The following is a 14054-nucleotide window of genomic DNA, read 5'->3' on the forward strand; positions in this document are numbered from 1 at the left end:
AAGGACAGATGCTGATGAACGAGGAACTGATGTGCAAGAGGTCTGCAGTAAATGTAAGGGAAATGGAAAGTCCTGCACTCAGGTTCCCAAGTCCTTCATTTGTTCCTGCAACAGATATGCACTCAGCAGTTATGAGCTGATAAAGGGCTCTGGTGTTTCCGTTGTAAACAGCAGAATCAAGAGGTTTGCCCCCATGGCCCTCAACAGTGTCATGCAGAAGGCAGGTGTTAAATGCAGGTAAAGCGGGTCAGAGTACGTGCCGTGAAGGAAAACACCACACTTGGAGAGAGTGTCATGCACTCAAAATATTGGTAGATGGAGAAATCCGGGAAATTCTCTCCGAGGAAGAGACTCTTCAGCTGGAGCCTGAAGAAGCGGGTTTTAGCGAGGAGGTAACTGTGCGCAGAGAGCATTGTAGTTGGATGAAACAGCATGTGCAAAGGCCCTGAGTCTTTAAAGAGGGTGGGATGCCCAGGGATCTGGGCATTCCCAAAGACCAGTGTGGCTGGAACTTAGTGAGCAGGTTGAGGGTAACACCAACGGAGATTACTAAGCATGTAATCATCCAAAACCAGTTAGACAATGTAACAGAAAAGAAGATTCCATTCACATCAGGAACAAAAACTGGAAAGTATTTCATTGGAAAAACACTTGAAATGGGATTGTATTTTATATCTGTAATCAGTTAACAATGGGCACACTGGATGGTGGCATTTAGTAGGTAAAATGGGAACTTACCTTGATTTTCTACATTGTATGTTTTCTTTTATCTTTTTAATTGTGCATTACCTTTAAATAAGAAAAAAACAGATTTTTAAAATTCTAGCCACAACTCTATAGAACCAACCAACATAAATCAATAAAACCTACAAACTTTTAACTTTTCAACCAGTATACATTTACTTCAAATAAGAACTATACTTACTATTTTATTTCGGGAATGAATCAGAAAAGTATATCATACGGTTTATATACAGGAATGATGCTGGGCTGGCAACAGGGTATTGGCCTTTACTGCAGGTTCCTCCTCACATGGACTCTGGGCTCCCCTGCACATGGTTCCACATGCTTGGAAGAGGAGAATGCAAGGGAAGTGACCACGGGCCTACAGTTAAAACATCATCCATCCCATTCACTAGAGAAACTTCCTTATTGTTTACTGGCAGAGATTCAGATGAAAATCTGATCTCTCCATGAATCTATGGAAGGAATTATTTTTAAAAATGAGGGGATTCCCTAGAGGTACATGGTTAGGGCTCTGTGCTTTCAATGCCCAGGGTGCAGGTTCAATCCCTGGTCAGGAACCAGATCCTGTGAGCCACGCAGCTTGGAAAAGAATCTGCCAAGGGCCGCCTGCTGACCTAAGTTTTACTACGTGTGTTGTGAAAATATGCAGATCCACACCCTAGGTAGAGGCTCTCCATAGCTTGATTACTTGAGTATAATTTTGGCCAGAAATATTCCCATTTAAGAAATAAATTGCACAGAGAGCGCCAGGTACTGGGTTTATCTGGGTTTTAAACTTGAATGTCTCTGAGGTTACTGGGCTGGTCATGGAGGGGACTGGTGGAGAAAGGGTATTGACCAGCAGGTAGGACCACCTTGTGCCTCTCCAATGCCTATCATTTCAATGGGCAGTAGAAATTGCCCTCCACTTAGCTGATCAGCTCTTCATGTGACATCTTGGTCAATGTGACTCTTGCGGGGAAACTGCACAAAATTCCTTCCCTAACCCCAATCTCAATTTGCCTTTCCAAAATGGACATCCTGCGACATAAGCTCGCAGACAGGCACGAGCCAGACTAGCCACCACTGCAAATGGGCAAAATCCAATGTGTCCTTTAGAGACCACCAGCTTCACCTGCCCATACGATTTGGAAACACAAACTTCAGGAACTCAGCTCCCTGGCCTGCACGATGCACACTTCCAGCAGCAATACAAGAGGCACAGGGACATGAGACCTCCCTATACACCTAGGTGAAACTCTTCCGCAGTGTTTAAAAGAGAGGAACATCTAACAGATGTTTACTTTCATGAAACTGAAACACAGGGTACTATTTTGGGAGCCGCAGGGACGTTGTGATTCCACATACAGCTTATCACTAAAGGGGAGAATCCTGTACAATAGAAAACCAAACCTCCTGCACGCTGTGAGGAGAGAATGAGAAGATGGCAGTATATGGGCTGGGAAGCATTCTCTTTAAGGACAGCATCTGCTAGAACCCTGATCTTGGAATTTGCTCTAGAGCTGTGGACAGCAGGATGGATGTGTGTGGATTCTCTGCATGGCCAGAGGGCAAACTCTCTTTTGAGAACCGATACTTCAAAGTACAAACATACAACACAGATTCACAAATATGCTTACCATGGAAGGTAATGGAATTATATTCAGAAATGAAAAAAAGAGAAATTAACATCCAAATGAAAAGAAAAAAAGAAAACAAACCAACCAACAAACCATACTCCTCGGCCAAGCATTCCTGCTTAAAGAATGTCTCCATTTTAGAACGAAAAAGCAGTAGGCCTTGGGGAGGTAGAGAGGGAGGTGGAGAAGTGACCTTGGTCTCACACCAGGAGGGAGTCTTCACAGCCATCCAGCCAGGGGTCATGACAGCACGTGCTCCAGAACACCTTGTCTAATCAGCTGCTCGCACGTCCACCGAGGTAAAAAGTGCAGAGGGGAGAAGGGGAGGAAGAGAGAGGAATGAAAAGCATTTTAAATTACATGTTGTGTCATTAAAAAGCAGCAACGCACCTCGTCCACTTGACTTCGCGTTATTTCTGGTAAAACATTTAAGGAAAAGAATGTCTATTGAGTACAAGTCAAATTTTCAAAGCCAGCTAACAACTGAGTCCACACTTGTTAGCTATTTGTGTTAGTAGTTAACCTACCTGCCTCCACATCAGAGCTTTTGCCAATAGGATAAAATAGAAAAGAATCAGGGAATTCCCTGGTGGTCCAATATTTAAGACACTGCACTTTCACTGCTGAGGGCACAGGTTCAATCCCTGGTCAGGGAACTAAGATCCTGCAAGCTGTGCGGACAAACTTAAATTAAAAAAAAATGTAAATACCTAACTAATTTGCCTAGGATCACACTCCCATTCTTTTGTTTAGCCATGTGGCACGTTGGGTTTTGCACACAGATTAATTTCCATTGTCTCCAAAAGACAAACTTTGCCTCACTTTTTAGAATCCCTTTTTCATGATAGAATAAGAGATCGAATATCACGGTGCATAAAATTATGGCCTCACATCATGTTCTCATCCTACGGAGTCCTCTTTCTGTGGTATCAATACTTTCAAATCCTCATTCCCATAAAGTGAGCAAAGGACTCTAAAGTCAAATGCAAATAGAACTGCCATATGACCCAGCAATCCCACTTCTGGGCATACACACTGAGGAAATCAGATCTAAAAGAGACACGTGCACCCCAGTGTTCATCGCAGCACTGTTTATAATAGCCAGGACATGGAAGCAACCTAGATGCCCATCAGCAGATGAATGGATAAGGAAGCTGTGGTACATATACACCATGGAATATTACTCAGCCGTCAAAAAGAATTCATTTGAATCAGTCCTAATGAGATGGATGAAACTGGAGCCCATTATACAGAGTGAAGTAAGCCAGAAAGATAAAGAACATTACAGCATACTAACACATATATATGGAATTTAGAAAGATGGTAACGATAACCCTATATGCAAAACAGAAAAAGAGACACAGAAATACAGAACAGACTTTTGAACTCTGTGGGAGAAGGTGAGGGTGGGATGTTTCAAAAGAACAGCATGTATACTATCTATGGTGAAACAGATCACCAGCCCAGGTGGGATGCATGAGACAAGTGCTCGGGCCTGGTGCACTGGGAAGACCCAGAGGAATCGGGTGGAGAGGGAGGTGGGAGGGGGGATCGGGATGGGGAATAAGTGTAAATCTATGGCTGATTCATATCAATGTATGACAAAACCCACTGAAATGTTGTGAAGTAATTAGCCTCCAACTAATAAAAAAATTAAAAAAAAAAAATAACACTTTTTCATTTCATTAAATAGTCTCTTAAAACATCCTCTTAGTTAACTACCTGAGTGGATGAGCCGCAGTTTTTACATGATTACTCTGCTTGTTCCATGTCTAGCTTATTTCCAATGTTTATGCCAAAATAATAAACATTTTTCTATATAAAAAAAAATAAATAAAGTCAAATGCTCCTCCACTCATCCAAGAAATAGTTTTTGATCTTCAGCTGTGTGTATGTTTGTACTTTAGGGTCCTTTGCAGAGAGAGGGAGAAAATTGTGGCTTTACCCTAAAAAATATGTGTCTCCTTAGATATCAGACAGCATCACCCTTTCCAATCAGATGTACAATTGTTTACTGGGTATGGTGTTTCAGTTTCGTAAAATGAAGAGTTCTGGAGAAGGTGGTGGTGGTGATAGCTATATAACACTAGGAATGTTTTGAATACACTGAATGATATGTGTGCGCAGTCACTCAGTCGTGTCTGACTCTTTCTGACCCCATGGACTGTATCCTGCCAGGCTCCTCTGTCCTTGGAATTTTCCAGGCAAGAGAACTGGGATGGCTCGCCAGTTCCTTCTTCAGGGGATCTTCCCGTCCCAGGGAATGCATCTCCTGCACTGGCAGTTAGATTCTTTACCACTGAGATACCTGGTGTGTATCTTAACCACAATTGAAAAGAAAACAACAAAAAAAAAAGAAAACAAAACAAAACCAGATGTACAGAATTAATAAATATCTACGTTGGAGTGTTAAAAGGAAACAGATAAATACAAAACATATGTGTCTGCTCTAGGCCCTGAAAATACAGGCAAAATATATGTCCCGTGTCTTCTAGATCTGTACCATGTACATAGATGTACCATGTCTTCCAGACCTGTTCTAGAGACTTCTGCCACTCTACAAACGTTCGATTTATTTTCCACACTGCTTACAATGTGCTCTTGATTATAATGAATAGCACAAATAAACTACACCCAACTTAACGTCAAAGTACTTGATTCAGTACACAAGAACGTCCTTAAAAAAATCACATCTCCATGGGAGCAATTAAATAGGGATACATTTCTTCTGACAAAGAATTTTAACCAGAAACTGGTAATAGTGGCATCCTGCCCAGAACCAAACTAGGAGGATAGGGCACAGAATTTTGGATCCTGATTTTCCCCATGGTACGAATACCAGAAAATAATTCCCTTGCTGGACCAAGGCCTGTTCAGTCACCTCCTAAACAGGTGTGTAAACTGTTCTCCTTTCTCCTAGTCTGACTCACCTCTCCTGTCACCTGCATGACCACCATCCTCCCTCTCGATTCCACCATCCACTATCCACATGGCGGCCAGGGTCGTCCTTACAACACAAACATGCCACCACCAGCCCCACATGCTTAGTAATCTCCGTTGGTGTTACCCTCAACCTGCTCACTAAGTTCCAGCCACACTGGTCTTTGGGAATGCCCAGATCCCTGGGCATCCCACCCTCTTTAAAGACTCAGGGCCTTTGCACATGCTGTTTCGTCCAACTACAATGCTCTCTGCCCACAGTTACCTCCTCGCTAAAACCCGCTTCTTCAGGCTCCAGCTGAAGAGTCTCTTCCTCGGAGAGAATTTCCCGGATTTCTCCATCTACCAATATTTTGAGTGCATGACACTCTCTCCAAGTGTGGTGTTTTCCTTCACGGCACGTACTCTGACCCGCTTTACCTGCATTTAACACCTGCCTTCTGCATGACACTGTTGAGGGCCATGGGGGCAAACCTCTTGATTCTGCTGTTTACAACGGAAACACCAGAGCCCTTTATCAGCTCATAACTGCTGAGTGCATATCTGTTGCAGGAACAAATGAAGGACTTGGGAACCTGAGTGCAGGACTTTCCATTTCCCTTACATTTACTGCAGACCTCTTGCACATCAGTTCCTCGTTCATCAGCATCTGTCCTTAAACAGTCACTGCAAAGTGTTCCTACTGTTCTGTGTCCTCCACACACCCTACCAGCACGCTACTGATTTCTACGCCCAACTAACTGGTGAAAACACTACCGAACAAGGCCAGGGACGAAATCTCAAGTTGCAGACTTACTTCTCTCCAGGATGAGCTCTCAATAACTCAGTTTTCCTCCAGCAGTCAGTAGTCTTGTGTCTTATTCTTCACCCAATCACAGGTCCTCTGAAGTCTGTCATTCAGCTCAAACTCTCCTCTGTGCCCACTCCCATGCTTGGCTCTAAACAGTCCACAACTCCAGAGCCCTCTAACCTACCAAGCTGTAGTGTTCTGCAGCAGGAGTTCCCAGCCCACTTCACTCAAGCTTTCAGAAGTCACTGCTACTCCTGCTAAATTTGCAAACTGCCTGTTCTCCCTTTAAGCCCACTAAGGTCTCACCTGAGGAAAACAAGCAGCGGAAACAATACACTTCACTTGTCAGGTCTGCTACTTGCTCTTGTGTCATCTCTCTTGGATCCACCCTAATTCCGTTCAAGTCATACCAGTCAAACGAGAAGTATTTATTGAACACCTACCATGTGCCAAGCACTATTTGGTCCCTAGAGACAAAACAATCATGAACACAAATCCTTCTACTTCTGTATAGCTAGGGTATGATCAGGCTCACAGAGAATTAAAAAGAAGAAAACATATTTAAAAACTAATGTTAAGATGATCTGACATCAATATCATATTTCTTAAACTGTTTTAGAATATCAACTTACCGGTCCGGGGCCGCGTAGAGATGAGAGCGCGGAGGACGCAGGGCCGCTGGAGGCGCAGGTAACGGAGCCGAAGTACAGTGGGGCCGCGTCGGGCTTCTTCCCGGGCCGGTGCCGAATGGAGAGGACCGAAGCGACGCCGTGCCGCGGCTCCTAGCGGCGGGGCCGCTGCCCGAGCTGCAGTTGCCAGGTGAAGATGTGTGGAGCCGGGGCGGCGCGGGGGAGCTGAAAACCTGCGGGTCCCCGTACCCCCGGGGCCGGGGATGAGTTAGCGAGGGCAGCCGCGGGGGCCAGTTCCGACTGCTGCAGGCCACCGCCACGGTCGCCGCCCGCCCGCCCCTTCCCTGCCGGAGCTGCTAGCTCCTTTCCGCGCCCGCCCGCCCGCCTGCCCGCGCTCCCGGCCCCGGAGACCATGAGGTTCCGCATCTATAAGCGGAAGGTGCTGATCTTGACGCTCGTGGTGGCCGCCTGCGGCTTCGTCCTCTGGAGCAGCAATGGGCGACAAAGGAAGAACGAGGCCCTCGCCCCGCCGCTGCTGGACGTCGATCCCGCGCGGGGTGCGGGCGCCCGGGCCGGGGACCATCTCGCCGTGTCGGTGGGCATCCGCCAGGGCTCCAACGAGTCGGCGGCTCCGCTGGTCGCCGCTGCCCCGCAGCCCGAGGTGGACAATCTGACGCTGCGGTACCGGTCCCTGGTGTACCAGCTGAACTTTGACCAGACGCTGAGGAATGTAGATAAGGCCGGCTCCTGGACCCCCCCACCCCGAGAGCTGGCGCTGGTGGTCCAGGTGCACAACCGGCCCGAATACCTCAAACTGCTGCTGGACTCACTTCGAAAAGCCCAGGGAATCGACGACGTCCTCGTCATCTTTAGCCATGACTTCTGGTCGACCGAAATCAATCAGCTGATTGCTGGGGTGGATTTCTGTCCAGTTCTGCAGGTGTTCTTTCCTTTCAGCATTCAGTTGTACCCTAACGAGTTCCCCGGCACTGACCCTAGAGATTGCCCCAGAGACGTGGAGAAGAATGCAGCTTTGCGGATGGGATGCATTAATGCTGAATATCCCGACTCCTTCGGCCATTATAGAGAGGCCAAGTTCTCCCAAACTAAACACCACTGGTGGTGGAAGCTGCATTTTGTATGGGAGAGGGTCAAAGTCCTTCGAGACTGTGCTGGCCTCATACTTTTCCTAGAGGAGGATCACTACTCAGCCCCAGACTTTTACCATGTCTTCAAAAAGATGTGGAAATTAAAGCAGCTAGAGTGCCCCGAGTGTGATGTTCTCTCCCTGGGGACCTATACTGCCATTCGAAATTTCTATGACGTGGCTGACAAGGTAGATGTGAAAACGTGGAAATCCACAGAGCACAATATGGGTCTGGCCCTGACCCGGGAAGCCTATCAGAAGCTGATTGAGTGCACAGACACTTTCTGTACTTATGATGATTATAACTGGGACTGGACCCTTCAATATTTGACTGTATCTTGTCTTCCAAAATTCTGGAAAGTGCTGGTTCCTCAAGTTCCTAGGATTTTTCATGCTGGAGACTGTGGTATGCATCACCAAAAAACTTGTAGACCAGCCACCCAGAGTGCCCAACTTGAGTCACTCTTAAATAATAACAAACAGTACCTGTTTCCAGAAACTCTAACTATCAGTGAGAAGTTTATGACAGCCCTTTCCCCACCTAGGAAAAATGGAGGGTGGGGAGATATTAGGGACCATGAACTCTGTAAAAGTTATAGAAGACTGCAGTAAGAAAAAAAACAAAACAAAATCAGAATTATAAAAGCAAAAGTAGTAACAGTCTTCTATTTTTGATATTTGTTCAAATAGGATATACAATTGAATAAAAAGGTTTAGGAACTGGTTTCTGCTTTACTACAACAACAAAATTCTTGTAAAAGTTGTCCAAATATAGTCATCTTTTCTGTTTATGCCTAAGATTTAAAATGCAAGTTTTCATTTTGAGAATTGCGTTTTAAAGTTCAGTATGTATCTGCTAGAGGTAAAATTATCGTTAATTGATAAGAGAGAAGAGGGGAAACTATTTAAATTGCATCTATTAATCTTTTTATCTGGAACTTTGTACACTTTTCCACTTTCAAGACTTATTTTAAGTACAGCAAAATTTATTTAAAATCGTCATATCAGTAAAAAGTATTACAGTGAAATTAAGAGTATTAATGTACAAGCCCAGCTTCACTCTTGACACAGTAACTAGGAAGAGGTTGCTTCAGTGGTTTTATAATTAGAAAGTTATGTTTGTTAAACACCCTGTCAGAACAGAGTCATTTTCAGTATTAAAGATTCCTGTATTATTGTGTTAAGAATTGCCTGTGTTCTGGAACCTGCATAGAACATACTTTCTTTTGGAATGTATTTGACTGATAAGAAAGTTTAAACACTTTTCACCTCAATGTAGAAATACAGTGATTTTTTTTTTTCTTTTAGTGCTGCCAAAATAAAATACTTGTTTTTGCATTAAAAAAAAAAAAAAAAAAAAGAATATCAACTTACCAACTTACATCAGGTAGGTTTTGCTCGTATAAAACTTTCATCTCCTCCAGAACTTGCCTCAGTCCATCCGCCTGGAACATATAAAATTACACTCCCTAATTCCCCCACCAAGTTTGTAGCAATACTCTATGCTTATGTACCTTATGAAAAACCAACAGTCCTTCCACACCTACTAACATGGCTATAATGACAAGTGTTGCAGAGGATGGGGAGGAACTGGAACCCTTGTCCAATGCAGGTAGGAATGTAAAATGGTACAGCCCTGTAGAAAACAGTCTTGTGGGTCCACAAAAAGTCAAATTTCGAATTCCCACATTATCCAGCAATTCCTCTTCTAGGTATACACTCAAGAGAACTGAACACCTATGTTCATACAAAGTATGTCTATTCAATGGAATATTGCTCAGTCAAAAAAAAAAAAAAAGTGCTGATACATACAACAACATGAACTTTGAAATCACTGCTTAGTGAAATAAGCCAGACACAAAAGGACAAATATTGTATCACGCAACTTATCTGAAATGTCTAGAATAGGCAAACTCATAGAAACAAAGTAGATTGGAGGCTACCAGGCTGAGGGCATAGAAGAGTGGGTAATTACTGCTTAAAAGCTATAGAGTTCATTTGGGGTTACGAAAAAGCTTTGGAAATAGAGGTGATGGTTGCACAACAATGTGAATATAATTAATGCCACTGAAGTGGACACAGAAGAATGGTTAGAGATGGCAACATTTAAGTTTTGCATCGTTTACCACAATTAAAACCAATAAAAAGGAATGACTTACTAACAAAATACACAATCAACACGGTCATTGAGGATAATCTTAAAGACACTGTACTGAGAAGTCAGACAGAAAGGAGTACACACTGTATGCTTCTAACTGGCCCTGCACAGAAAAGTTTGCAATTGCCGGCATGCTGACTCCAGAAATACAATAAAAAAGACAAATATAATCTGTAAGGGAAAGAAAATCCTTGGCTGCCTCAGGCTGCAGGTGGGAGGTAGCCAGTGCCACAAAGAGAAAAGGGAATCCTTGGGATGGCAGACATCTTGGTTGGGTTGCTGGTTACAAGGATTGTATACATTTGTCAAAACTCTAGTAAAATGTGTACTGTGTTGTACATAAATCATACCTCAATAAAACTAATGACAAAAAGCCAATAGTCTACAGAAGTAATAACACATGACAAAAGCAGGTAAAAGACTTATTTATTGGAAAAGGATCTTAAAAGGTTACTACCCACCCCCACCCCCCAAAAAAACTTACACACTGCTAGAATAGAAAACAGAAAGGTCAAAGGAGTTTTTCTGCTATCTACTTTGGCAAATTTCTAAAACAACTTTCCTTGGAAGGATAAAAACATGAGAATTATAAAATTCATAAATGGTACACAATGTCTGTGAACAAGCAACACCTACACCTGAAACACTGTAAACTATATTTCAATTAAAAATTTTATGGGAAAAAAAAAAAAAAACGAACACCCAATAATGCTATAACAATGACAACCAAAAGAAAAAAAAAAATCTCAAAACAACGATAAGCAACCCATTTACTGTTAGAGCCAAAATAAATGCATTAGCAAAAAAAAAGTGCTTTAGCACTACGGGTATAATTATAAAATTACACTATTTAATGCAGCTTGGATGTAAGAAATGATCTCTAATGAAAAATGAAAGCTTGACTTCTACCTCCTCTGTCATCAACTGGTTAGAAAGATATCATGGAAAAGTCTGCTTTACTAGAATTCAATTCAATATTCCTTTTCCCACAAATATTATTTTAAGGGACAGCTGAAACTCTTGCACGATTAGATCAGCAGGTATACAAAAGACAAGTATGAAATAAACTTGCAAAGATACAACCGAGTTTCCAGATTTAAATTTTTATTTTTTTAAGACTTAAACTGTTAAAATTCACACTGGGGATTGCATCATTTTGTGCTCCCACCTCCAGCTGTAAGCCCCTGGGAACTCAAGATAGTTTTCCTAAAGACTCAATTGGTTATCAGTTCTGCAGATACAGAGGGCATCATTCCAATCTGCCAAACACAGCACCTAACCACGAGGGATTCTGGAATGAAAAAGGCAGAGTCTCTGCTCTCAACCAGCTACCATCTGCCACGGAGGAATGATTCTCGAAAGCACGTGTGGGTCCAGGGTGTGAGGGGTCAATCAGATCAAGACCAATTCTTAGTCTAACCCAGCTCAGCTGTCCCAGTGGCCAGCCCCCAAAGGCAGCCAGGACTGCAGGAAAAGGTGCACCGACGCCCTCTAAGACCCAGAAAAGCCAGTGATTTTACACTTGTAAGTTCACCCCTGATTCCCCCCCTCCACCCTGCCACTTCCCAAAGTGGGAAACCAACACTTCAAGTCTGAGCCAAACAGACAGTTGGACTCACAGGCTGAAAAGCCAGCACCTGTGGGCAGTGTCTGCGCCTTTGCGCTCCTTTCTCCCCGTGTGATCTAGTCTTCCCACCCTAGTGCGGACTTACTGGAAAGCCTCCACCCCTCTCAAACATCTGGCTTAGAACTCCACATTCAAAAACTAAGATCATGGTATCCGGTCCCATCGCTTCACAGCAAATAGATGGGGAAAAAATGAAAACAGTGGCAGAATTTATTTTCTTGGGCTCCTAAATCATTGCGGATGGTGACAGCAGCGATGAAATTTAAAGACCCTGGCTCCTTGGAAGAAAAGCTATGACAAGCCTAGAGAGGGCTTTAAAAAGCAGAGATACCACTTTGCAGACAAAAGTCCCTATAATCAAAGCTATGGTTTCTCCAGGAGTCATGTACGGATATGAGAGTTGGACCATAAAGAAGGCTGAGCACCGAAGAATTGATGCTTTTGAACTGTAGTGTTAGAGAAGTCTCTCGAGAGTCCCTTGGACAGCAAGGAAATCAATCCAGTCAATCCTAAAGGAAATCAACCCTGAATATTCCTTGGAAGGACCGATGCTGATGCTGAAGCTCCAATACTTTGGCCACCTGATGTAAAGACCTGACTCATTGGAAAAGACCCTGATGCTGGGAAAGATTCAGGATATGACGAAGGAGAAGGGGGCTACAGAGGGTGAGATGGTTGGATGACATCACTGACCCAATGGAAATGAATTTGAGCAAACTCAGAGGGACAGGGAAGAACAGGGAAGCCTGGTGTCGTGCCTCAATACATGCGGCCATAAAGACTGGGGCATGACTTAGGGACTGAACAATAAGCCCTCTGAGTTCTAGGGCTCCAGGGAACCTCCCACTGTGGTCTCCTAACTTTTTAGATAAGGTAACTGCCTGAAGTTGCAAGAATAACAGACTGCAACCGAAGAAAACTGTTCAAGTTGGGGCTCTGCTTCCAACAGCTGCAAGTTCAGACACGCCCTTTAACTTGATGCGTAATTCCAGTGGCTCAGCTTCCCCATCTGTTAAATGGCCCAACGGTCAGACTAAGTGCTCTTGGATGTTCAAAACAAGACTCACCCTACCCAAAGGCTCTTCCTGCTGCCTGCCAGATGTTTCCTCTGCTACCTGAGAAAAGCCTCCAGAGACGCGGTCCCTCCCCTCCCCTGCTACTCCTCTCACCTCCACCCCTGTCCTTGTACCTACTGTAAGGTACAGTTCCGGCGAGGCAGAAAAGGAAAGACGACCTCAACAGAAGTAGGTTACCTTTATTCAGGCAAGGAGGGGCGACAGTCGGCCTAATGACCAGGCTGAGCGCCGAAAGGAATCAAGGAGGCTTCATACTTATAGGGAGGTTTGTGGAAGCGATAAGGGAAACGTCAATCAGGCGGGATATTTTGAGTATTCTTTTGTTGAGATGACACTTGTAGTTGGGCAGGGGGTGATAAGTCTTCTGGGCGGGTGTAGGGGGTGGTAGGTTTCCGGACAGGCGGTGATAAGTCCCAGATAGATGCAGCTGGCCTGGAGCATCCGGATGGAACTAAAGGTATGCTTTGTTTTCTCCAAAGTTAGATGATTCAGCAAGGGGCCTTTGAGACTGTTGTTCTCTTTTCTAGGCCCAAAAGACTCCTTCACCTACAAGACCTGTCGTCTCAGGACACGGTGTTCAGCGACCTCCGACCGGGCTGCTGACCACATCCATCTCTCCTGCTGTCTATTCTAACCCACCAAGAACCAGCCTTTCTTCTATCCTATCCATTCCCCAAAGTGCTACGTGGTGGTTTAGTCCCTAAATCGTGTCCCACTCTGGCAAGCCCATGGACTGTAGAGCGCCAGGCACCTCTGGCCATGGGATTCTCCAGGCAGGAATACTGGAGTGCGTTGCCGTTTCTTTTTCCAGAGGAGCCTCCCAACCAAAGAATCGAACCCGGGTCTCCTGCACTGCAGGCAGATTCTTTACCGACTGAGCTATGAGGGAAGCCCCATCATCAGTGGGGAAGCACCTTAATTAGTGAAGTGAAAGTCGCTCACTCTGACTCTTTGCAAAGTCTGACTCTTTGGGACAGTCCATGCCGGAATAGTGGAGTGAGTAGCCTTTCCCTTCTCCAGGGGATCTTCCCAACCCAGGGGTTGAATCCAGGTCTCCCACATTGCAGGCAGATTCTTGACCAGATGAGCCATGAGAGCTGCGACAGCTATCTAGACACAGAGTAATCCCATGGCTTCTCTGAAATGCCTTGTGTAAGAGGGAACCTCAGGCTCCAGAGCCCCCTTGCTGCCCGCCCTTCCCAGGCGGGGAGGGGAGGGTGTTTGCATGGCCCGCTCCCCGGTGGGGCTACCCTCACCGCAGCCCTCAGGGCGCGGCCCTAACTCCGGGCTACCCTGTCCCCACCTCCCCGGTGTAACTCTC

At 44.8% G+C, this 14054-nt stretch overlaps 4 protein-coding genes across 5 annotated transcripts in view; 1 reads left to right on the forward strand and 3 right to left on the reverse strand.

Moving 5' to 3' along the window:
* The window catches only part of LOC122447855 (ankyrin repeat domain-containing protein 26-like), a 933540-nt gene that overhangs the window by 324629 nt on the left and 594857 nt on the right, over positions 1-14054 (reverse strand). The window lies entirely within an intron of this gene.
* The window catches only part of LOC122447854 (ankyrin repeat domain-containing protein 26-like), a 234494-nt gene that overhangs the window by 176215 nt on the left and 44225 nt on the right, over positions 1-14054 (reverse strand). The gene's annotated exons all lie outside the window — the stretch shown is intronic.
* The window catches only part of LOC122447884 (POTE ankyrin domain family member A-like), a 312070-nt gene that overhangs the window by 81733 nt on the left and 216283 nt on the right, over positions 1-14054 (reverse strand). The gene's annotated exons all lie outside the window — the stretch shown is intronic.
* On the forward strand, positions 6957-9059 carry LOC122447865 (alpha-1,6-mannosyl-glycoprotein 2-beta-N-acetylglucosaminyltransferase-like). The gene has a single exon (XM_043478583.1). The coding sequence runs from the start codon at positions 7138-7140 to the stop codon at positions 8482-8484; it is 1347 nt and encodes a 448-aa protein (XP_043334518.1). The 5' UTR covers positions 6957-7137; the 3' UTR covers positions 8485-9059.

The sequence above is a fragment of the Cervus canadensis genome, chromosome 10 (assembly GCF_019320065.1).
Source record: "Cervus canadensis isolate Bull #8, Minnesota chromosome 10, ASM1932006v1, whole genome shotgun sequence".
NCBI classification, from domain to species: domain Eukaryota; kingdom Metazoa; phylum Chordata; class Mammalia; order Artiodactyla; family Cervidae; genus Cervus; species Cervus canadensis.

Excerpts from the sequence above, each read along its gene's own strand:
- LOC122447865 (XM_043478583.1), top strand. The coding sequence starts at position 7,138 with ATGAGGTTCCGCATCTATAAGCGGAAGGTGCTGATCTTGACGCTCGTG.